The 25,896-nt window shown below is 38.1% G+C and overlaps 1 protein-coding gene across 1 annotated transcript in view; it reads right to left on the bottom strand.

The window, feature by feature from the left end:
- LOC126374686 (follistatin-A) overlaps positions 1–11,883 on the bottom strand; it is a 35,908-nt gene extending 24,025 nt beyond the window's left edge. The window contains exon 1 of the mRNA XM_050021401.1: positions 11,369–11,883. Within this exon, the coding sequence (XP_049877358.1) occupies positions 11,369–11,621 (253 nt within the window). The 5' untranslated portion in view covers positions 11,622–11,883. The remainder of the gene's footprint in view (positions 1–11,368) is intronic.
- Between the last annotated feature and the right edge of the window lie 14,013 nt (positions 11,884–25,896).

Here is a 25,896-nt window from a genome sequence, read left to right as displayed (position 1 = left end):
AGAAGAAGGGAATGGAGGGGTTTTGTAAGGTGTCAAAGAGGTGTCAAGAATGAGTGCTGGAAAGACCTCCGAGCATGTACCGGTCATATCAACTTAGAATTATGATCTGAATCATCACTCAAAGTTTTCGTTACGATGTCACTTTTTTTTTGACGTGACTTATTGTAGATTTGCCGCAGTTGGCATTAACTACTTGGCCGAAGTAACGATGTCACTAACACCCTGTATGAGTAGGATATCTGCTGATTCATGCAAAACCCCAGCTGATAGTTCATATCAAATATAGACAGATACCTACTTACTTACATTTAAAACTATTAAAAATAATAATTCGAAGTAATACTAACCAAAAGAAATAACGGGGAAAGCATTACTTACTAACGAGACGTCAATACACTGTTTTATGAAGAAATTATCAATATTAAGATCAGTAAACAATAGTAATAACCCATCGTAGCAAGGCGTCCAGATAGTTGAGTGAAATCAATTTCATTACCACGCTGTCGCATACCACGTTTTCAGATAGCAAAATATATACATTTTTGAAAGAAAGAAACAAAAAAAAATATTTATTCGGCATACTTAACATTAATTAATATAATATTTAGGTACTTACTTAATTAAATTACTTAATAATTATTATACATAATGCCGAAACGGCTTCAGCTCAGCAAATGTCACGGCCTAGCTACAGCTAGACTATGACGCTGATTTTCAGCTGCAGCCGGCTGGGGAATAAAAGACAGTGAAACAAAAAACTGGGCTCTAGAGTCTAAGCACATAAATGGCCCCGATTCCAGCAGACACCGCCTAATTTTATTTTAACTTATATCCGTCATTTTCATATCCGTCGAAAAGGACGGATGATTCGCTCTTAATTTTAGGAAGAATGAGCAAAATAAAATTAGATGGTATTTATGGGAATTAGCACCATTATGTACCTAAACCGTAATATAAATAAAAAAAATATTTGAGAAAAAAGAAAATAATAAGAAAAATAAATAGCTAAAGAGACTAAACATTTTTGTTAGCCAAATCCGTCTGTCGACGAGTGGAATACCCTCAATTAGAGCCTGAATTGCCTCGTGGAAAAAATATGGAGAGTGTAATATGAAGGGACCAGCCTAGATACTGAGACGACGGTGGGTAGGTGAACGACGTGCACTACAGAAGCTGCACAAGAAGAAATATGCATAATTTAATGTTATATTTTTTATGTATTATTGGTTAAGGCATTGTCGTATTGTGTTGCCTGATTTAAATAAGTAAATAAAAAAATACATTAATACCTAAAACAATAATGTGCTATCGCGCCTTAGCGCGCGCATCACGAGTAAGTTTAAAAAGTTATTTTTTGAGACGGTGTTTGGTGCGTCTGTTATGGGTTCAAATACAAAAATAATTTTTAATTTTAAAAATCAGTTCCGAGTCTGTAAAATCGTTAGGTATTAATCGTAAATTTTTGAAAATACTTACATACAGAATTATTTAGCTATCAAATGTTTTTGTCAATGCAATCCACGATTGCGCAGTTTGTATAAAAATGTAAGTAACTATTTAAAGATCTCACAATTAAGAGTCGTAAATTAGTCTGTCTGTCTAGTTTATGGTAGTAAACATCCAATTTATTCTGTAATCAGAATCAAAGGCGCATGACCAACAACACAAACATAACACAACATGGCACAACACACACACACACACACACACACACACACACATACATACATACATACACATGGCACATGGCTTAACATTAAAACATTTCGCAGAACGTTACAAGACGTTATGGATTTTTGGAACTATTAAAACAATATAAAATACGCATCAAAAATCCAGATGTTTTGAAAAATCCCGATTGCAGATGTAAAGGATGTCAACTGTATTACTCCAGAACAATTTTTGTTCCCAAGAAGGCATCCTTATAATATTATATAGAACAGACAGATCGAGTCGGATTAAGACTAGCAAGTAGTCGGCACTACTTATTTTTTGCAAGGATGTACTTATTGATTGTACAACGAATGTCAATTTGTCATACGTTCGTTTCTTTTGGCGCCAGATATCAAAAGTCAATCAGAAATTCTTCCGAAAGTAAAGAATACTTGAGCAACACTCCGAACTACTGTTGTTCGCGAGATTTGATGTAGGATCGTTTGTAGCGTCCTAAAATAATGAATGTTCCTTCTATATTTCTTTCAATAGTCGATAGGTACTTGGTTAATACCAAATTCAACCTTTGCAGCATTGCACATTCGCTCGGCAACCCTGCAAGCGCACCGTATTCGGCCGGATTCCTGCGCGTGAGTCACTAGTCTGCGCGCGGCTAGACAAACGGCAGACACTATTTTTCAATGCGAGTGACGCGCCTGCGTCCGACATGCCTATAACTCAGCGGATCTTAACCTTTTAGTGATATGAGGTTCCATTGGAATATTATTGCTGTCTTGCCCTGGACTGGACCACCAACTGTTAGCGGTAATAAACATGATTAGGTTGTTCTCAATACAAGACAGCAAGAAATTATTCATATAAGTAAGTAATCAAAGTATATTACAGATAAGTATTAATACTTCCCTAAAAAGTAGCATGGAGACTGCTACACCGACAAGAGCGTGGCTCTTAAATTTGTGATGATGATTAATACTTAAGGATTCTTTGCAAAAAATCTTGATCAGACAATTTTAAAGTAGATAAGTGCGATTAAGCGTTCCTGATTTTGATCATTGATGAATTTGCGGGGCACATATATGCTGTCACGGACCACCTGTGGTCCACATGCCACCGGTTAGATATCTGAACATCTAGCCTCAACATTAGTTCTCCACCTACTTATGCAGGAATTTGCTAATCTACATGTTCTATTTTTAACGAATCAGGCAGCCTTTTTTGGAATTCTTTCCGTATGCAACGGATTCCGGCAAGCCAGTTTCGGAACACGATTTTAAGACTTAAGTTTTTGTTGAGTTAGGTTTTTTTACGTTTATCGAATACCTAGTATAAAGAGTTTAGTATAATCTATTTATACTCATAGTAACGAATCTCGAATCGACTTTGGATTGCAGTGAAAATACTTTAGTAAGTAAGTATACAATTTAGTCAGAATCATAACGTCCCAGAAATAAAATAACGCGAAAGCAATACCTCTACAATTTTCTTGTAGAAAATTAGCATACGGCTCTAGTAGAGTCGCGACATGCGCATGTATAAACGGGTCGTTGATAACACGTCACTTACTGAGTTATGAGGCCATTGACATCACTCGTACGCTACGCCTATCCTTAAAAAAACCTCGTCACTAGTATGGCGCCTGCCTGGAACGCGGATCTGCGTCCACACATACCTCTGACGTCTCCTAACAAAAACTCATCGTTTTAACGTTTTATATCGCGGGTCTGTCTACGTCATTATCCTTGTGTGTTCTTCCTTCCTTAGTAATTCTACATTTAATTAATTATATTTTAAGTATATTTGCCATTTGTCACCATTAAGACTCTATACATACCTATATAATACCTCAATTCCTATGTCAATATTCTAAGCTGTTATGTTTAATCAGAAAACGTCAACGTCGTCGTAAGTCATTGGGTACCTGCCTATATTAAAATTAGAGTTGTTAAATACGGTGAACACATTATAATAAACAGTTTCAGTCACGCCTCCATGTTTATTATCGAGTTCACAAAAATAGGAATTTTCCTAAACTGCGTCCAATATAAACGGTTACACCTTCTAAAGACAATTCGTGACTCTTTATTTATTTTGAACACATTGCAAACTTGGCACTGCGTTTTGTGAAAATATAATTGTTTTTGAACTTTACCGTTGCTTTGACGTGACGAGGTGGGTCAACTTTGAAATATTAGGAATAGTAATATGCCCAGTATGCAACCCTGCGCAGCGGCGGAATTATAAATTGAATAAAAGAATACGAAACCGTTTGGAGTATCTTAGAAATGTTACTGTTTTATTGCTATATCTGAATATATTTACTTATTATGAATTATATGTGTAATTGAAAAAAATATGTACAAAGCGAAGAAAACTATCAAATGCAAAACAAAAAATCAGTCTTATAGATATGAAGTTTAATTTAATCAATCGTTTTATGTCTCACACGTTAACGTTATATTTACACAATATTGTCATTTCGAACTTCGAACAGCTAATATAAGAGTCGCGTGTAACTCGAAGAAAAACAAACAATGCGGTTTAAAGAGTCAAGAGCGGACATTGACTGAAATAGTTTGGTGTTTGATTCGGGGCACTCCCAATATATGTGGCCACGTGAATGGTTCAGAATAGAGGCTCTAATTCTGTCTCGCCAATTATACCAACATGCTTCCGTCCGTCATCAGCGGAACACCTTCAACCGTCCACATTGACGTATTTGACGAGTAAAGTTTGATGAGACAAATTCTTGGCAACTGCACCGTTCTGAAACGGATGAACACGCCGGATGGACAGAATCGTTTGGCATGAATTTTCTAGAACATAAACAATTACTCTCAGATGTTAAGAAATTGAGGATTTCCTTTCAATATTTGAACTGTACGTTTGATTAATTTTGTTTTTCGGCGCGTTCCTGTGATTTGGAAGTATTTTAAGATATTTTGTTTTTAAAAAAGAATTCAGCGCAAGAAAAGTTTAAAATGTAGAGTCGCAGAGTTAAGGTAAACTTAGTTGAAAGCCTCTTCCACGAATTCAAGAAAGTTTTACCAAGTGCGCTAGTAAAGTTTATAGCTCATACCGCTACTGTGTTTAACAACGTACAAACTTATCAGACGGGCCTAATAAAATCTCAAGTCAGTTGCCAAGGGAGTAGTTAATAGGGCCTAACTGCATTTAAAATTCTGTCTCGGCTAGAAGTTAGGGCTAATTTAAAATTGTGATTGTCTGGCAGGCTGTGCCTTCAGGCGACCTAGTTTCAGTTTGTGGGGCGCTGAAGGACGGCTAGCAGGTGCCTGGAGTATAATGACAGTGTTTTGCATAATATTCTAACCCTCCGTCTAGCCGCGTTATTGATATTACGCGTCCACGGGTAACTAACTGTCTGGCCTCCTTGATTTAACTCTACATAAATTATCCGGGTACTTACAGTTTTAGATTGCTTACTGTAAAAACAAGATTTAATGAGGAAAATATTTGAAATGTAACTCTTCGTCGTTTTTAAGGAAAATGACGTGCGCAATTACGAAATAATACGAAAATATGAATAGGTAGGAAAATATTTTAATTTCAACAAATACCAATGCGTCAGCCGGTGATACGGTGTGGATCCGAGATCGAAGCATGGATTCCTGAAGGCTTGCCAGAACGCTCGTCAACTCTGATGAATTTCACAAGAAATGTATCAAAATTTGTCCCCTGCAAAGTCCGGCGCCACGACATCACGCGACATTCTTGTTTCTTAAAGAAATACACAAATGTTGTTCTTGCCAATTTTGTTAATTTGTCTTATTTTGATTCATGGACGACTTATTTTTCATAAATTAATTTATAATTACTTATTGTTGATAATAAAATGTTCATATTAAATGTGAATTCCATTTGTTATTGCAGATGATTTTAAAATTAATCACAGTAGCAAGTGGGCTCAGATGGAAAAAAAGAACCTTCGGAGTAGGCGTACAAAGGCTTGAGAAAAGATTATTATAAAATCGCACACCGTTAAAAATTGAAGCATTCGTTGAAAAGTTTTGGATGCTCTCAAACAATAGCTCATGTTTCGCTGATGCACCGCGGTGCACCTCGGCCGTGCATTCACTTTAGAGATGCACCCATTATCGATATCAAGGCGACGTCGACATTAAAAAACATTTTCCAAATTGAAAAAAAAAAAGCTCTTTTAAAGTTCAAAAGCTCTAAGCAAATCGTTAAATAAGAGACACAAAAATGTATCTTATTTGTACCTCTATTTTCTACCACCGGGTAGACGAACTTGTCACGTCAAAATTCAAGGAAACATTTGTATGTGGCGAGCGGGCGGGACGGGCATAAATCTCGCGAGGCGATTGAATGCGTGCGTGTACGCATAATTCAAAGGGGGCGATCACCAGGAATCGGCACTTGGCATGCAGACGAACGTGTCCATTGCAAAGCTATAAGCCGTTACTAGCGACGTAATGTGCATATTGGAAAACACCAGAGCCTCCCAGCAGACTTAACATTCGAGAATGGCGGCGTCTCGGAATTCGTAAAGAGTAATTTAACCCGCGAGACAATACGGTAATAGCTATAAATTATACTTCTGTTAGAATTGACAGGCGGTGGTAACGGAATAAATACATTTTGAGAAAGTGTTGTTGACAACGATGCTGTTCCCATGTGAATGCTCTGCAAAAACATATTTTTGCACACACATACGGGGGAGCCTTAATCTTGGCGCTTAACTTTGATTTTTATTTTTACCTACTTAATTAATAATTGTTTTTACAAACATTAGCAACTACTATGACAACATGATTAGCCAATTATGAATAAGTGACAAGAAAATGCAAAGTTAAATAGTGAAATATAAAAGTTTCTTAGGATAATCCACAGTCGTTTAAGTAGGAAATGGGTCTTTTTAATATCTGGTGAGAGCCTTCAGCGCTCCCCATTTGTCCGGCCAAGTAGTTAATGCCATCTGCGGAAAATCTACAATAAGTCACGTCAAAAAAAGGTCTTTTTGGAGTACACAGAAACTACAACTTTTAGAAAGCCAATACGTAAAGTACATATTATGTTATTTTAGTTTAGATATACGCGGTTCTAAAATAAATAGCATGAGTTCATAGAAGAAACCTCGTTGCGTTTATTTGTAGTAAACGCATACATTTACGTAGAGTCTTCTAGCAATTCTAGCTCCCTCATTCAGCGCTTATCGCTATCGACCCACTAGGGTCGATTAATTCTTTCAAATATTTTTCCTCTCAGACGACGCCCTGAGCCGAGGTTCGCGCCCAACTGGGCACCCTCAGGCCTGTTGTCTTAAACGTTGTACCGGGTGAGAGCCTTCAGCGCTCCCCATCTGTCCGGCCAAGTAGTTAATGCCATCTGCGGCAAATCTACAATAAGTCACGTCAAATAAAAATAAAAATCTAGCAATTCTAGCCCTCGCTGCATTTACTTTTCAGTATTACTAATTTGGCACTGGTTTTTAGATAATATTATCGATTTATAGTCACGTGGTCCTGTGGTTCTCCGACTTGCTTCTCATAAGCGCCGGTTCGAACCCCGGTCTTGCACTGATAAATTATTAATTTGCATTTTTCACTAACACAGTTGGCTCAACCATTATAGACGGCGATACAACTCACCACCTATCACGTTGGTCTAACAGAAAGCTCGGTGAGGCGTGGGTACTAACTGACTGATGTACGTCTGACTGTGATAATCGTGTAGTCGTGAGTTTATGTTATGATTTATTATTTTATCGATATCGGTAAAACCCGGGGTGTGGCGTGGCCCCCTAGCCCGCAGGTGCCCGCGGTCCGTCGCGGGTGACCGCGCGCCCGCTCCAGACAACTCTTTCATATTTATTTACACATGCTAATTTTGCACACTCCAAAACAACTCCAACAATAATCGAGTACTCTTTTCATACAGCTATTATGAGCTAGCACTATTAATTTATTTTTGATATAACGAAATAATCAATCGAAAAAAAAATACCTACAAGTCGAGTGTGAAGAAACATTTCATATAACTTCCTTTCATAACCAAGTATAATGAAACTTTAGAAAGGACAATTTAGCGGTGGTGCAGTGGCTTTGGTATTTATTCCCTATAAACCCTAATTCCTTTTTTAAAAATAGGTACTTAACATAATAATATACATAAAAACAATTAATTTTGTATCTCACAGAATCTACCTAGTAAAATAAATTCAAATGGAGCGTGACAAAAACACCGAATGATAGTTTTGTTAAAAAGGATTCTCAGGAATGCAAATTTCGGCCAACCAGCTAATTAGCTCTTAAACGGTATATTTTATTATACCTAATAAATTTTATGACTGTTTGAAGGAACTTGAAGTTTTATAATTAGGACTACGTCTGACGAAGATATGAGGTAGATAATACATAGCTAGAGCCAGACACCTTCACTGACTAGTTGTAGAGTACGCACCGTGTTCTCTTTGTATAGAAGAAGGAGAAGAAAAACATATGACTAACTGTGTAAAGATACGAGATACATAGCCCTGTTTGGCTATGTATTCTGCAAATTAGCCATGACAAAAAGCGATATATACTATTAGTATGTAGTGCAAGAACTTGACAATGTAGCTTCTGAATTCAAAAGAGAAACATGAACACGTACTCGTATTAAAAAATACTAAGTACTTACTTATTGCCGTATAAAAAGAGAAACGAGCTGCAACCATTGACATTAACCAGTCGTCGAAGCTATTTAAATAAACAGTTGGAAACGTAAACTATTATGTCGTAGGGCAACACTTAATAGTGCGCACAGGCAAGCGACCGGATGTTGTTCAGACAGGGATACTACGTTATTTAGTTAAATGGGAAATTAAATAGTTGCAAGTAGGCGTTAAATGTCGTTAATTTCACTTGTGGTGGCGACCGGTCTAGCCCTAACTAGCCTACTTTATGAGCGAATTATTCAAACATGAATTGGGCCATACATTGTTTTTGTTCTGCGATAAAACTGCGTAACTCAAATTATAGTTAAAATAAGAGTATAGTACAGAACAGAGAGTAGTAGTATAGTACAGTAGTATAGTACTTTTGATTAAGTATGCAGTATATCTTCCGTTCAAATATAAGAACGACAAAAGAAATAAAAACTTTACATGAGGTCCTAAAGTACTATTTTATAAAAATAGTTTTTTTTACGTGACAGTGATTACTTGGTCAGAAATTAAAATAGACAATCGCATACCTAACTGATAAGTGAGTAGATTCAATAAATGATTTCAACTTGTTTCTGGTAGAAAAAATACTAAGTAAATGAGAGACACTAAAATAATATCCAACAAGATCATTTTACCAGCTATTAATCTGTGGGTGTCCAGAATTTTATTGAGTTTTTAAGTTGCAACATTTTCCCTTTATCTGAGTTACGCTAATTTCGCTAAACTCTTGTTTAGTCAAGTCTAGTATCCAGAAGTGAGCCGTAGCTATAATTCTCAGTTCTTGTGGTTGGATAAACTCAGATATTACGCAGTACGGTGGTAGCTACGCTATTCTTACTACTACATACCGAAATAGCTCAACGATGAAAAGGAACTACCCAAAAAAACTACTTAAAGAACATATTTATACACTTAACTGGAAAATATTATTCTAAGTACCTACTTACTTATCTGGTACATAATAAGTATTAATCGTTTCTATTATACTTATGTGAAAATAAACGTTATTTTTAATGTGATTTAAAAGATTTCACGGAGAAAATGAAAATGGGCCATATTTTTTTTTATCCCGGATAGCCACACTAAATAGAAGAAGGTTTTGGACAGTGATTGACAATATGATTTTAAAAAGTAACTCGTATTTATGACAGTACACGGACACACACTGTATACAGTATACAGTGTTCAGGTTCGTCATGTTTGTGACTGTATATTAGCGTAGAGTCCCCACAGTGAGCAGTAAGGTCATTTAAGGATATGCTTTGTACCTTCTAATACTATCTCCAATTTTAGTTTTTGTAGGTACTTACAAAAAATAACTGAATATGATCTTTTGCATTTTATTCAGATTGAGGTCATTATTCGACTTAATTTGCAAATATTTTAACGTGTTATATATTATTATAATATGGTACCTACCTGTATCAAACATCAATAAGAAAACGTGTAAATTCAACCCCGTTGTCTCTATGGGGGCAGGCAAATAAAAACTTTTACTTTTAGTATTGTTGTCCAAAGATTGAACTTTATAATTACCGGAGGAGAGTCCTCAGCGCTCTCCGTTTGTCCAACCAGGTAGTTAATACCTTTTGCGGCAAATTTACAATACGTCAGGTCAACAAAAAAGGAAAAAAGAACTTGATAATGGCAAATTATTAGTGCGCCCGCCCAGCCCGCCAAAAAGAACTTGATAATGGCAAATTATTAGTGCGCCCGCCCATCACGTTAAAAAGAGAACGTGGTTTCCTAGTCAACATGTCAAGGATGATAGGCATGGAACATTCTAAGAAAGTTCTAAGTTTATTTTTTTAGCCCTGTCCACGCATGGGTATATTAGGGAATTATTATTATATAATCAAGTGGAAGTTTAAATACACTTACAACTTTTTATGCGATTTAAAAAAGGAAGAGGTTTTAATTCTAGTTTTTATATTTCGAATCTTGACTTTAAGAGTCATATCATGTCATATGGAATCACACTCATTTTTTAAATAAACAATGTCCTGGTTTTTCTTATAGGCAGTTTTTTTAACTAATTTTTTGCTCTTATTGTAATGAGTAGTAAATTGTCGTTGACTCATGTGCTGTTGTTATTTTATGATGTAGGCTTGCGAGAAGGCGTACTGTTTGTTCGGCCAAGTAGTTAATGCCATATACGGCAAATCTACAATAAGAATACTTTACTGGGTTCGAACTGTTAGGTGAATAATTAATTAATAAGTAAGTATACAATAAAGTATTTTCTATATCTAAATAAAATATATAAGTAATAAAAAAAAGAGTTAAAAAGAAAAAAAAAGAGAGAAAAAGTTTATATATATATATATATATATATATATAACAATTAAGAAAATAACAATTAATAGTTGTTTTTTAAACGTAATTGCTTTATAGTATTGCTTTCTATATATTTTTATGCTGTCCTTTATTTTATATATATATATATATATATATATATATATATATATATATATATATATATAAATAAAATATATGCACACGCACGCATGTTCACGTGAATAATTAGAAATATTTTTATACTTTAAGATTAAGTACACTTAATAATAAACGTTTGGTATCTAACTCGATATTTAAATCACTAGTGATTAAAAATAACAAATTTATCTTCAAAATATACTTAACAAAAACTTTCAACATAAGTTCACGCTCGAAAGAAACTTTTGAAGTGCTGGTAAATATTAGCGAAGAGCAAACTTACTTTTCACGATTTACTCAATTCTCAGTTAAGAAACAAATGAAAACCGCGGGAAACCCTCATCCACGTTACTAGCGGGTGGTAACTAACGGTTAATTTAATAATAAATAAATTGCAATGTTTTCTTACTTGAAATATACCTCGGATGGCGTGACTCGGCCGAACTCATAAACTTACCGAACTTGAAGAAAAGCGTGCACACGTTAATGCAAGGGGGCAAAGGGGTAACCTGTACTTGGTGGCTCTGGAGTGTTGGGGGGTCACAGTGGAGTAGAGATCACCGGTGGTGTTACCTGCTGCCGGGCGCGCGAGCACGAGCGGCAGCACGATCAGCGGCAGCAGCGGCAACCGCATGCTCCGGCTAGCGTCGCATGCCGGCGCGGGCGGCGGTGGCACGTGCGGCGGAGGCGGTGTGCGCTCGTCGCCGGCCGCCGCGGGACTGTGCCGCGCCACCGCGCGCCGCCGCCGCACGTGCGCGCATACCCGCACACGCGACCACAGCGCAACAAGTCGCCCGCCGCGCGCCGCCCGGACTCCCGCCACCATCCGTCTTGTCCTACCGGCGAGTTGGCGCGGACTGAACCGCGTGCCCGGACCTTCCGAACATCTAACTAACTACTCCAATTTCCAACTTTCCACTTTAAAAAGCAACCGAATTAAACGCACTTCAGTTTTATGTGTGTACTTTTCAATATATCACACTCGAGCCGTGTTTTTATGAGCACATGGCGCGTAATATTGTAATGACCGGCGAACGTGACTATCGGGTGTGTAGTGAGACGAGATGGCAACGCGGTCTGGTCAGCGCAGGCGCAAGGCCGAGGCGCGGCGCGGGGCGGCGCGGGCGCGCGTTGCAAGTGCACCTCGCGAGCCATGTCGACGACCGCGCCGCGCACGCGGCCTTCCGCCTCCGCGGAATGCGCGCCGCAGACGCACCATCGCCAGCACCCCGCGCGCGCCCTACGCTTACACACTACCAACAATACAACAAAAAATACCTTATTATTATCTCTGTTCCGTGCTATCATAACACACACAAACTGGGGTCTAAACTGCCACATTGAGCATTTGATCTTAAAAAGGCCCGTAGTCCTTTATGGAATATGCATAGTCATCACAAATCAATTGAGGTTGATTGCTTAAATTTACTAATCCACCGATATTGTAGTAATTTATCCATCACATTAGCCAGAACGATCCCTTAGTCGACTTCTACATTGGTAAAGCTTAACATAACATAAACTGCCTATATACGTCCCACTGCTGGGCACAGGCCTCCCCTCAATCAACCGGAGGGGGTATGGAGCATACTCCACGTGGAGGTGTTTTTACGGCTAATAGCCGGGACCAACGGCTTAACGTGCCCTCCGAAGCACGGAATCATCTTACTTTTTCGGACAATCGGGTGATTCAAGCCTGAAAAGTCCTTACCAAACAAAGGACAGTCTCACAAAGTGATTTCGACAATGTCCCCATCGGGAATCGAACCCGAACCTCCAGATCGTGTGTCTAACGCTCTAACCACTAGACCACGGAGGCTGTGGTAAAGCTTAAATGACATAAAAAGTAGGATTGGGCAAAGAAAAAGCCTCGTCGAGAGTAGGTGATAAATTTAGACAACATATTAGTTTAGGGGTTCTCCAATTTTTAAGATAACGGAACCCTCACATTTTGTATGCCAGCATCGACACTAATATTTTATGTAAGTATTATTAGGTTAAAGTATATTGTATAGGCTTGGCTTGGGTTTTTATTGCCCGATTTAAATAAAAACTCAGTTAAGCTTTCATTTCCACTAACTCCAAATAAAGCATTTAACATGCAATCATTCATTTATCTCAATACACGAGTCGCGGCGTGCAGATTTTATTAAAAATGTATTGAGTAACAGATAATGAAGCGGTGGCCGAGTATAGTAACCGAATTATCCGAGATAATCGTCTTAATCATAGCACGGGGCAATGAACTCACGTGGTCGCAACACGCCTCATCACCGTTCAAGGACGAACGTTGAAAACCGTTTTCCTCTACGTAAAAGTTGCCAAAAATCGATGATAACCCTGTTCGGAGAATGCATACCAGTTACATCGCAGTGTCCCTGGTTCGAATCCCACTGAATTAGACTTTATGTGTTTGAATTCATAACCAGGGGGGTTAAAAAGGCCACGTCGAAGCAATTCATCTAAAAAAGCAATAATACAATTTGACATTTGCGCATATAAAAAGTAAGTGCTTTTGTTTTTTTTTGACGTGACTTATTGTAGATTTACCGCAGATGGCATTTACTACTTGGCCAGACAGATGGGGAGCGCTGAAGGCTCTCACCCGGTACAACGTTTAAGACAACAGGCCTGAGGGTGCCCAGTTGGGCGCGAACCTCGGCTCAGGGCGTCGTCTGAGAGAAAAAATAATTTGAAAGAATTAATCGACTCTAGTAGGTCGATACCGATAAGCGCTGATTGAGGGAAATCGTCGACCACGCCGGCGGGGTCTGTATCGGGATCCTCAAAAGTATCCTCAAACAAATGTCAAATAGCAATATTGTTTTCTTAGATGAATTGCAACTACCTATGTGGCTTTTTTAACCCCCCAGGTAATCGATATTAAATACGTGGTTTCCAGGGTGTGTGCCGGGTTGATAGTAATGGGTTCATCCTCTATTACATGGGACTCAAACATAGCTGGCAAGGAGTGGATGTACTATACATGTCTGCCAGCCCTGTCGGGGAAACAGGCGTGAAGCTATTTACCGTACCAATATCTGGTGGGGTGGGGCAGGGGTGACTTACATACCCAATATCTATAATTCTGATTTGTACTGTTTACTAACATAGAGTAAGATATACTAACCAAATGAGTTTTTTTACTTGAATAAATAAATAAATTATTATTAATCTTCTTCTATCGTGTGGGTTGTGAGGTGAATTACCAACCTCATCAACCCTGGTGTCAGGGTTACTATTGAACCGCCATAGGCCCCTGACATGACTCATAATAACGACTACGTACTTACATCAGTAAGTAGTAACCGGGACCAACGGCTTAACGTGCCTTCCGAAGCACGGATCGTCTTACTTTCGGACAATCAGGTGATCAGCCTGTAATGTCCTAACCAAACTAGGGACCACAAAGTAATTTTTGTGATAATATGTCCCCACCGGGAATCGAACCCGGGACCTCCGGATCGTGAGCCCAACGCTCAACCACTGGACCACGGAGGTCGTTTTTATAATAATATGACCATATAGGTAATAGGGGAAACCACGTGGTGATCCAACTCTTACATACACAATGAACTTCAATACCAAATGTAGCTGTAAATGTCTTCTTCAAAATTTTCAATTACTATTGAGAGAGTTGGACCATTCGCGATACTTCGTGAATGGTGATAGAGTTAGTATCCATCATAATAATTATTATGAATTATTATAGTTCAGGACTGAAGCCTATGGTCTTCTTCTGTGGTGTCATCAAGGCACGTGTCAGGGTTACTATTCAGCCACCAAAGGCCCCTGACATAGCTTATGTAACGACTACATAGTACATACTTACTTAAGTAAATAGTAGCCGGGAACGACGTGCCCTCCGAAGCACGGATTATCTTACTTTTGGACAAATAGGGGATCAGCATGCAATATCCAAACTAGAGATCACAAAGTCATTTTTGTTTTTTATTTTTTTTGGTTGATGAGGTTAGTAATACACCTCACAACCCACACGATAGAAGAAGAAAGTCATTTTTATGGCAGGCCCTCCGGTTCGTGAGCCCAATGCTCAACCACTGGGCCATGATGAAGCCTGTATCCTTACCGATTTATTGTAAGTAAGTCATAAATTATTTCCTGTCTTATTGATAACTCGTGCCTGTGCTCTCCCCGTTAAGAATGAGAAGTCTGAATATGCGAAAAATCACATCAACTTAGAATTCTGTCAATAAACGACAAAAAGTATAATCCTCAAAATATAGAAAAAAACTTAAAAAATATTGAGCTCGTTGATGTCTTTTGTATGACGGAGAACCCCATAGCGATGTATAATAACCTAAATAATATAAAAACTTTCGGAATGACTTTTCTTACAGGTAAGTAGATAGTATTTTCATTCTTAGGTATTATTGAAATTGACTGTGAAAGTAGAAAAAGTTTAAATAAGACAGCCTGTCTGAGGGTTGTGTCAGATACGCGTTTTGTAGTGGGGTGTGAACGACAGTTCAGGAAAATTTCTGAGAGGAAATATTCGGAGCTACAGGGATGCGATTACAAAAATTGAATATATCTTAAAATAAACTTAATCAGGTGCTCTTCGAACACCAGTTAACGCAAAAATATCTTATGTAGAATCTCATGGTTTTGCAAATATTTAAGTAAGTAGTTACTTACTTAAGGGCCCAGTCTCACAATCCAATTAGAACACACGCAGGTTATAACTGGATATTTGCAAAAAGACTACTGACAGATTCTATGATATTTTTGAGTTGACGGTAGTTGAAGAACCATCCATTCATTCGCAAAAAAAATACCAAAAAGAAAATCAGTTTTTTTCAATGCAACAATCCATTTGTTACAACTGACAACCGTCATTAGGTTGTAAATGCTGACAGATGACAGATAGCCACGCGACCGACCTCGTTAACACAAATGTCATTTTTTACTCGATGACGAAGTAAAAACCTAACCCATTGTGGAGTGCACGTGGGATTGCATTCGTGAATACGGACAACTCATGACCTAATTAATGAGCGGAAATCTTTATGAATCGAGTTCGCAGAATCCCTACTACTCACCATCATCACCTCTCTAGAGGCGTCATCCCGTTTGCACGGGGTCCACTTACCTAACCTTAAGATTTGACAGGTCTGGTTTTTTACAGAAGCGACTGCCTGTCTGACCTTCCAACCTGTACTGGGCTTGGGAATAAATGAAAAGCGTAAAATGCGTTCAGATACTTGTTATAAGCGTGTCAGAGAAGTAGATTGACTGAGATAATAATATCTAACACAAGACTGGACATAAGTCCAGTCGAATGTGTTGGGTTTATTGTAAACCAGTCGCCACAGGGTTAATGATATGTGTCTTTGAATGCTACTGCCAACAGTAGCCACTAGTTGTTCTGATGTCATGTAGCTCTGCCCACCGCAATAGGGATTACGGCCGTGTGTGGGTATGATGTCCGGGAGCGTGTTGTAAAATAGTACAATGTAATTTAATGTCAGAAAAGCCCACGTATGAATAAATACGTGTTTTCTTGAATCACCAGACAGGTCTAAAATTACACTAGTGACTAAGGTACTTGTCTCACTGCCGACGAGGAAGCTATTTGCTTTCGACTATTTTCTCCCTCAAGAAACGAACAAAAGACACCTATAGATCGCGTGTCAGTAAAAGAGACCAATATAGTTCTCTCTCCACTATTTTGTCGCATCAACAAGAGTTTTTGAAGCGATTCTTGCCTCGCATTTAAAACTAACGCCGAGAGACCAATCAGTGGTCATTTTATTACTCTATGCGGGATCCTTCGCCCGTCGCACTGGAGCACTCGCTCATGGCCTAACGATAAAACCATCAGATACACATCACACACTCGGTTCTCACTGCTGTCCAACTAGTATCTACACAGATTCTAGCTCCAATCACTTGCCGCTCATAATCGGCGGTGGGACAAGTGCCTTAGTCTGAATGAATAAACGTATGTGTTGCGTATTGTATATAGATATGAATATATAATACATTAGATGATAGCTGTTTGGTTACTATATCCTGGAAACTTTTACATACCTATTTCTGGATAAAACTAAGAGAAATAGTTGTTGGAAATCGTATTTTAGTGACTCACTATTGTTTTTTAAATTATTAACAAGAAAGCCGGCGACACGTACCAATGATAAAAGTGACTTTTTTCAATTCGTGTCTATTGTATGCAATTTAGATAGTCTACCATTTTTGAGTTTCTACGTAGGCGCGTTTGTATGCAGGCTCAAACATAAGTATAAAACTTAACTGCTTTTTCAAGTAAAGCTGCGTTTCCATTGACGCGGAGTTGTGCGGAGAGGAGCGGAGATGTGCAGGAATCGACCAATCACCGTGAGGGAGAGAGTGACAGAGCGTCTTCGTTTTTCGCTCTCTCGAACGCTGTGATTGGTCAAATCCGCACATCTCCGCTCCTCTCCGTCCAACTACGCGTCAATGGAAACGCAGCCTAAGTATAGGATAAAATAGTGCGCTTTTCTCATAGGAAAGGCACATTAGTTCCCGTCGCCGCAAGCGCACGGGCGTGTGCCGCTCACTGCACTCACATTCACCAACTATATCGCCTATTAACAAATTCCAAGACTCTTAAGTCTGGGCTTAAGCCCGATTCCGACTGAACAACTTGCCTTTATATAAGGCTCAAAATAGACTCATTTGGTTAAATAGAAACAAGAAAATCGCAGTTTTGCGTTCAAGGTCCAAGAAGTAAAGAAGAAATCAAATATTCTTTGCTGCAGAGCTACTCTGTACAATCTGAACGTGTCAGTTATTGTATTTCATAATACTTGTTTTTTGTCTGTCTAAAGATATGTCGACATAACAAGGGTCTGCTCTGCGTGCGTAGTTATAAAATACTTTCTGTTTTCAGTCTGGTGACTTTTGTTTAGTCTACTCATAAATTACAATGTTACGCTTATTCAATACGCAACAAAATCTTTTAACATAATTTCCCCAAATAACGGCACATAAACCTGCATGTCGGTAAGTTTGCCCAGGATCTTACGGTTCAAATATGCGAGCGGGCGGCGCGCGCGCGATGCCAAGAATTTGGTCGAATCGGCGACTTTACATAGCACTTGTTTACCTCGTCGTGCTATTTCTGAACGAACTGTGCAGAGACACGATTATACCTGTATTACGGCTAATCCTATAGCATTTGGAAAGCTTTAGTAATCTTATTGGAGATTAAAGGTTATACTTGTGTTGGGTTAGGTTACTATGATTGATAAATGCAGGCAGCCATGTTGCAATGTTGTGTACGGTATATTCAGACAGATGATGGGGGCTTTAAATTAAAAGGATCGTATAGCATCACGCCTGTATCCCCGAAAGAGGTAGGCAGAGGTGTATAGTATATAATATCCACTCCGCGGTCCCGTGTAATAGGGGGCGAGCCTAAATCTTATATGGTATTCTATTTTCAAATACTTTTCTTGAGCTTAGTTTTGCCAGTTTCGCCGTAGCATCGAGCTTTCTATGCAGTTAAAGACTGACATATTCCAGTTATTAAATAAATATAACGACTTACCTCACCTCATTAGATCTCGTTAGTTCTTCGTTCCAACGCTGCAGCGTCAGTTTTATCAAACGACCGGATACTCGATATCATTCATATTAAAATTAATATACCGATTGATATCTGCGCGTTGATTTATTTGCGAGCGTCGCCGGCGCACGACTATAAATCATCCAGTGATTTCCGTTGACATTCACTCATTCCCACAAATTAGACAAGGGCATTCGACAGTCATACTAATTATAATAATAAATATAAAAATTTGCGTCACAATTTGTGTTGGAGACTAATGCGTTATAGGTGTGAGATTATACTATAAGTTTTTGTCTATGATGTTTGCTTAGGATTAGAATTCTCCTTTTAAGTGGGTATCTGAATTAACTATTGTATAAAGGCTTGCTAAATTCTATCTAACTAAAATCATAGAATACGTAATAGTACCTACTGGTAGCTTAAAGGGAACAATGTGGACGAAAAGTGAGAGAAATATACATAATTATGATAAAGGTAAAAAAGACCGCATACATAAATTACTTTACTTTTATCTATATGTATAAAAATAAGCAAAGCATACCAACATCAAGTTGTCATTACATTCGTTTAATTTAAACCCTTAAACTTAATTACGAGTAAGTACGCTAGCTTTCACATACTCTGTTCTCGAAACTCGTTCGAAGTTGAGTTTCTTTAAACGCAATTTGCTGCAATTTTTGTAAATTACTTGAATGTCAATGAGAACTGCTTTCTATCCAGACTAGTGCTAGAACCAGTCTAGGGTTAAGCAGCATTCCTAGTTCTAGAATGTAGATACCTAATACCTACCCGTACTTAGGTCGGCGGGTTTGAAATGAAACTATATCTAATATTTTATTGAACAATTTATGAGACACGTCATGGAATTTTAAACGATATAAACAAAAAATCGACCAGATAAATATTTCGCATAATTAAATGATGTACTTAGTAGATATACATATTTATTATAAAACCTAACCTAACTGGTTGAAGAGCGACAATTAATGTTATATAGTTTATAGTTTGACTGTTATATGTTTGAATGTTATATAGTTTGACACGCATAATGGCATATACCACCAATGCGGAAAAAGAGCTTAGCCCACTACCATAATATCATATATAGTTAATGGTATTTATTTGATGTTTTCTAATATTTTGTGGTTCTGCTTTGAAAATTCGATTAACCGTACATTTTTATAGGAAATGACAATATTACTTTTTTATTAATATGTTCTGAATGAATTGAATTGAATCGTCGAAATGATCATAAGGTGGTGGTTGACGTCATGAAATAAAAGGGACTCACTCAGCACAAGTCGTGGTGTTAACTATGGCGCTGGTATTAATATCACATTTGAGTCCATGATTATCACACAAAATTATTACACAAAACGGGCTTATGAGCTTCTATGCTGGAGTAGGACCGAATAAAAAACATAGAACATCTTCAGTTGCTTGTCTTTCGGGCATGTCGTAAAATCCGACAGAGGGATTTTGTCCACATGATGGATAAGTGTTATGGGTTCCACCATGAGGCTCATCATATCCATCTTCGTGTAAAAAGTGGCTAGTGGGTAATAATGCTGAAAGACGGGACTTTTTTGTTAAATATAATATCCTTTACGAGATTGGAATATGTAATAGCCTCCTCTCTTCTCTGCTGAGCGAGAAAGCACGAGATTTAGTTAAAATTCTTAAAAAGGGATTGGATAGGAGGCTACCAAATTAATTGTTATTTATGTCAATTTTGTATCAATATGAGAATGACATTTTCTTGTAAGAAAAAATCCTCCATAAAAGAATAAAAAAAAGTGGCTGCAAGTCTTTGATTACTTGTGCCCACCCCATTAGGGGCATGGGAAAATGTATATATATACGTGTAGGTAATTATTAAAAAAATAATGTTACTTATGTACCGGCCTCAGTCGTCTAGTGGTTTGAGCGTTGGGCTCACGATCCGGAGGTCCCGGGATCAAATCCCGACGGGGACACATCACTGAAATCACTTAGTGATATCTAGTTTGGTTAGGACATTACATGCGGATCACCTAATTGTCCGAAAGTAAGATGATCCGTGCTTCAGAAGGCACGTGAAGCCATTGGTCCCAGTTACTACTTACTGATGTCGGGGGACTTTAGCGGCTCAATAGTAACCCTGACACCAGGGTTGATGGGGTTAGTAACCTACCTCACAACCCACACGACAGAAGAAGAAGACTTATATACCTACCTAATATGTAAATACACTTCTGTACCTCAAAGTTGTTGATTGTTATTATTGGCCATAACTAAATGTGATCTTTGAAGTAAAACTAAAATTATAAAAAAAACATAATTAATACAGGTACCTCTACCCAATTTGTCACGACACTTGTCTTTTTTGAGCTGATAAATGCTGCGGTTTAGTGATTAAGCTCTTCAATTCAATCTTTGGTTCGATTCCGGGAACAAATTATTCTTAAATATAAAGAACTTTTTTTTTATAGAGGAATACCATTAAAACAGAAGAGTATATATAAGTTATTTATATATCATCACCAGCCTATTAAAGTCCCCATTGCTGGGGCACGGGCCTTCCCTATGGATGGATAGGGAGATCGGGCCTTAAACCACCACGCGGGCCCAGTGCGGATTGGTGGTTATTAACGACTGCAGCCGGGACCAACGACTTAACGTGCCTTCCGAAGCACGGAGGAGCTCGAGATGAAAACTTTTTTTTTTGTGGTCACCCATCCTATTACCGGCCTTTGCGAAAGTCGCTTAACTTCAACAATCGCAGACCGAGTGCGTTAACCACTGCGCCACCGAGCTCCTCATATAATATATGTTATTTACAATGAAATCTCTTAAAGTGTTAATAAAACGAATCAGAAGTGAACACTGTTTCTTTTTACCTTAAGCTTTTTTTGTAAACGCTTTTCCCTTCCGATTTACAAAGAAAGCCCCAATATTTATAATTTCGCACCTACATAGGTACGGTTCATTATATTTATATTAGAACATTTAGGACTGTGTCGAAAGTACTTGCAGTAGGTATTCTGTTTGCGTGTAACACTGTCCAAGCTGTTCTGTGTGTGTGTTATTGTTGAGTTGTGTTCTGTTGTGTGCTGTTCTGTTGTTGCTGTTGTGTGTGTGATCTCTAGATCACGGGCAAGAGTCGAGTGAGCGCATGTACAAATATGTATACTTATAAAAATTATAATAACGTCATATATTTTTTTATTACATTGTATGTGCACATGCAAGGAGCAGTGCGCGGGCGGCGGCGGCGTCTGTTCGCGCGCGCAGACGATCATTATGTCATCACGTCTAGACCGACGACAAATTCCAGTGTTTACTTCGCTGCGGCCTTAGACCCGCAATTTGAACACTAATTTCGGACATTTTCCACCATTTTTTGCCATCTGTCTCGTGAGGCACTCGCTAATTATTTTGCAATCACTATTTATTGTTTGACATGTTTGTTTTTTAAAAGATTTACGAGCTTATAAAGGATGTTTAAAGTTATATTTAGGGTTTGTTCTTAGGATTTAATTTTGCACTTTAAGAATTTGAAATAGGTAAGCAAGTATAATTTAACTAAAGTGTAATCGAAAGCTAGGTGAAGCGTGGTCCGGCTAAGTAGTTAATTCCGGCCAAATAGTTAATGCCATCTGCGGCAAATCTACAATAAGTCACGTCAAAAAAAAACAGGTGAAGCGTGAGTACTTAGTTTATTATGCGATTTTGTACCTCTGACTACCCCAATTGGGAGTATAGTCACGAGCTCATGTTATTGCTGTTTTGCTCAGTTTAAAAAATATACTTATAAATAAAGAGTATGTCCAAAATAGTACCTAAATATCAGTTACTCTAGACAGGACAGAACAATTTACTATAAGTATTAACTATCGGTGCTGGATTATAAATCGTTAGACCTAATTGTTCTGTGTTGTTTACCTTGAACAACAAATCTGATCTGTTGCATAACTTTGTATTTGTAAAGAAATATTTTACCGTTTCCTAAGGCTACGTTATTTCTGGTTACATCGGCGATGGGCTGGTAATCTGTAACCATAATGTACACAGACATAAGATCACGTCACCATAATGGTTAATCATAAATATGTAAATAATAAATAAGTAAACTACCCTAGATAAATTAAAATGGAAGTAGTATCCAAACAACATACCAATTTAAGTTACAGACCACATTGTTGTTAATTATAATTAATTAAGGAAACTATAGGACTAAGCTAATTACCATAATGTAACACTTTCATGTAAATGACCGTTTGTTTCTTAATAAACATAAATAAATAAATCAATTTAAAACGTCAATACGAGTAGCAACTGTGGTTGCACGTTGTCTTCAGGGGATGTAAATATGCATCTATTTTTCATATAAAGGTAAGAGCGCAATGTCAACAAATGTCAAGTAGTATTGTTGCTTTAATGTGGCCTCTTAATAACGCAACCATGGTGACTTGTAACCCTATCCACCGCTGAGGTAATTACGAGCGTCAGTTGTCTGTGAAGCACCTCTCACGTGCTTCACTAATTTAACCCCAAAAGCACTTTCCTCCTTAAATAGAAAGAAGAAAAGAAAGAAAGAAAGTATTTATTATTAGAGGACACCACAGTAACAATAAAAACACAGTAAGGGAAAATATATAATAATAATTAACTAATTAATTAATTGTTAATAATTGAATCACAATTATTAACAAAAACGTAAAAGAAACAGAAAAATAATAATAAAATACAAAATATTGGTCGTACAGTCATGTGGCGGTGGTGGACGAATCATAACCATTTTACAGAAGTGTGGCCACAATAAACACTAACATAATAACGCGCTCGGTGAAGCGTGAATATTTAGTTAGTTGATCTTTTTTTTACCTTTGATGGGTTTGCTCTTGGCCCCAGACTGCCCGATGCCCGAAGGCATTGACGAGGCCTAAGATGGAGCGAGCTCGCCCAGAAGGTGCCTGTTCACTCCGACCTTGAAATCACCCGGGTTATATGCATTCGGAAATACAGAAGACGGCAGAGAATTCTACTCCTTAGCAGTGCGCTAATGAAGGACGATGCGAAGCGCTTTGTGCGAATAGTTGGGATATCAACCAAATAGGGATGGTACCCGGCCGTACGTCTGGAAGTCCGAAGATAAAAGGGGGATGGTGGAATGAGCTCGTGTAGATCGCATTGCATCACACGATGAATGTACAGTCATGAGCAATATAATGTACCCACTTTAGGACTCTGTCGCACTAACATATTTGACATTTAGTGAGAGTTACAGTTCAATTTGTCAAAAAAGTTAATATGACATGGTACCAAAGTGTATACATATTAATGCTCGTGACCATACTTCTTCTCGTGATCATACCTCTGACTACCCCAATCGGGAATATAGTCGTGAGCATATGTTATAACAACATGTCATCACGCCTGTATCCCCGAAGGTGTAGGTAGTGGTGTATAGTAGGTATGTATGCATCATCACACATCAGCTACCTTTTATGACCCAAGCCAATAATTTTCCAGCTCTTAGTCATCAGTGGACCGACAGCCAACTTTTTGCCCGAATTCCTCTGCTTAGCTGATCAGTTACTCTGTTGATGCTGACAAGTACAGTCAGCTTCCGTATGGTAGCTGTTTTTGTACGATGATGCATTCTATATGAATTGGAGCATTCTGGAAAAAAATATAATGACGCTTACAAGCGCATTATTAGGTCTCATGTCTCATAATTTAGGGTAACCAAGGGCGGATGAAAGTTTTTTTCTGTCAAAATATGATTATGACCACTTAATAGAATAAAAATAGAAAAAATAAAACATCCGATTGCATTTTGAATGATAAAATGTAAATAAAAGAATAGAGCCACCATACCCTAAGTGGAATGTGTAATATTGTCTACATAAATTTCGCATAGACTTCGGAAAACCTTTAAAGCATCCTTAAAGCTCCTTAGTATCCGCATAACTAACTCGACAATATTATGTAAATCGACCACTTTTTGCCTCCATAACTCAGTAGGTAATGTTCCGAAATTGGACCCCCGGGCGCCGATTTCGTAGCTAATAAATAACGAAAATGAAGAAATAGATTAGCCAGAGCCAATAAATGAAAACAAAATGATTGTTATAGTAATTTATGAGCCGAATAATCATATAGTATAATGTGTTCTGGCGGTGCGAAGTGTTCGCTCCACGAGTTATGTGCAAATTTAATTAATGACAAGGATTTGCCCTAATTTTTAATTCGATGTTTTGTTATTTTTTTGCGCGTGCTTCAGATTGGGAAGGTTGTGTTTTTGTACAGCCGGTTGGCAACAAAAAGGAAATTATATCCGGTTCCCAATAAGTTGATTCGACACGTGCCGCGTAATCATGTAATTGGAGATTGTAACAGGTGTCCAATTTGATGGTAACGATAATGAGATGTTTAGAATCTATGGACATAATAAAAAAGTATGTAATTGTAGGTTGAGCACGCACCTACCTACACGCGTCGATAATATCTGATCAGCGAGCGACTGTCACGAAGAGTCTCTCGTTTCTCGTTATAGAGTCGCAATGTCTGTGTCGGTTTGTTGGGTCTACTGCTTTAGTAAGCGGTTCCTGTAATCGTGACATACTCGTGGCGACCGAGCACAAGCGGTCTGCAGTGGCCGCGGCCCAGACGTCACCTGATATGTTTGTTAGCAGCTTCCCCGAAGACGAGACTCGTGGAAACCCGCGAGACCTTGTTTACAAACTCTTGGTTGCTGTGCCAATTTACAGCGCTTCCACACGAGGCGATTTAAAACTTGTCACGCGACTCCAAATTAAAAAATCAAGTAGGTACCCAATGTGTGTCAACGTGTAGTGATGTTAGGATGACTTAGGTAGGATGACATAGGCATAAATGGTTGGTATATGAGGAGGGAACATAAACAAAATATTCCTACTAATGCTGCTTTCTGTCATGTTATACGTATATTTATAAGTTTTTTTAAATGTTTACCAGTACGTTTGAGGGTGTGTTCGAAAAAACGAACATTGCTAATCAACATTAGGTCAAAAGGACAAAAATAAAAAGGGAGTCATGAGACTCCCTTTTTATTTAATGGGGATATGAATCCCCATTTAAACGCGGTAAGAACCCGTTATTATGTGCTTTAATTACAAAAATAAAAAGTTGTAAAAACAAGTCTAAATTTTTATAAAGTCTGGGTGTTTGCTTAAATCGAATGACTGTCTGGAGTAGTCGATTGAAATAAAACAAATGTCATAAAAATGCGTTACTTTTGTGTACGAAAATTCTAAATTAGCGACTTTGCTGGAATGCATACGAATATACTTATTTATAGGTTTGTTATTGAGTCAATTCCACTTGCATTTTTTTGATAATTCTTTTGGACTCAGCTTTTTGCTTTGGCTGTTGAGGTATGTTTGTGATTACCGATTTCGACCTGCCCTAATGGCAAGCGATTATCCTTCCTGACATTCGCAATCTGGTTTCAGTATGACTTGACTGATTCTCGGCATATTCGACTTAAGCCGAACCATTT

Source organism: Pectinophora gossypiella, chromosome 17 (assembly GCF_024362695.1).
Source record: "Pectinophora gossypiella chromosome 17, ilPecGoss1.1, whole genome shotgun sequence".
Classification (NCBI taxonomy): Eukaryota; Metazoa; Arthropoda; class Insecta; order Lepidoptera; family Gelechiidae; genus Pectinophora; species Pectinophora gossypiella.
Note: the sequence above shows the minus strand (reverse complement) of the source record. Positions and strands in the feature narration are given on the sequence as shown.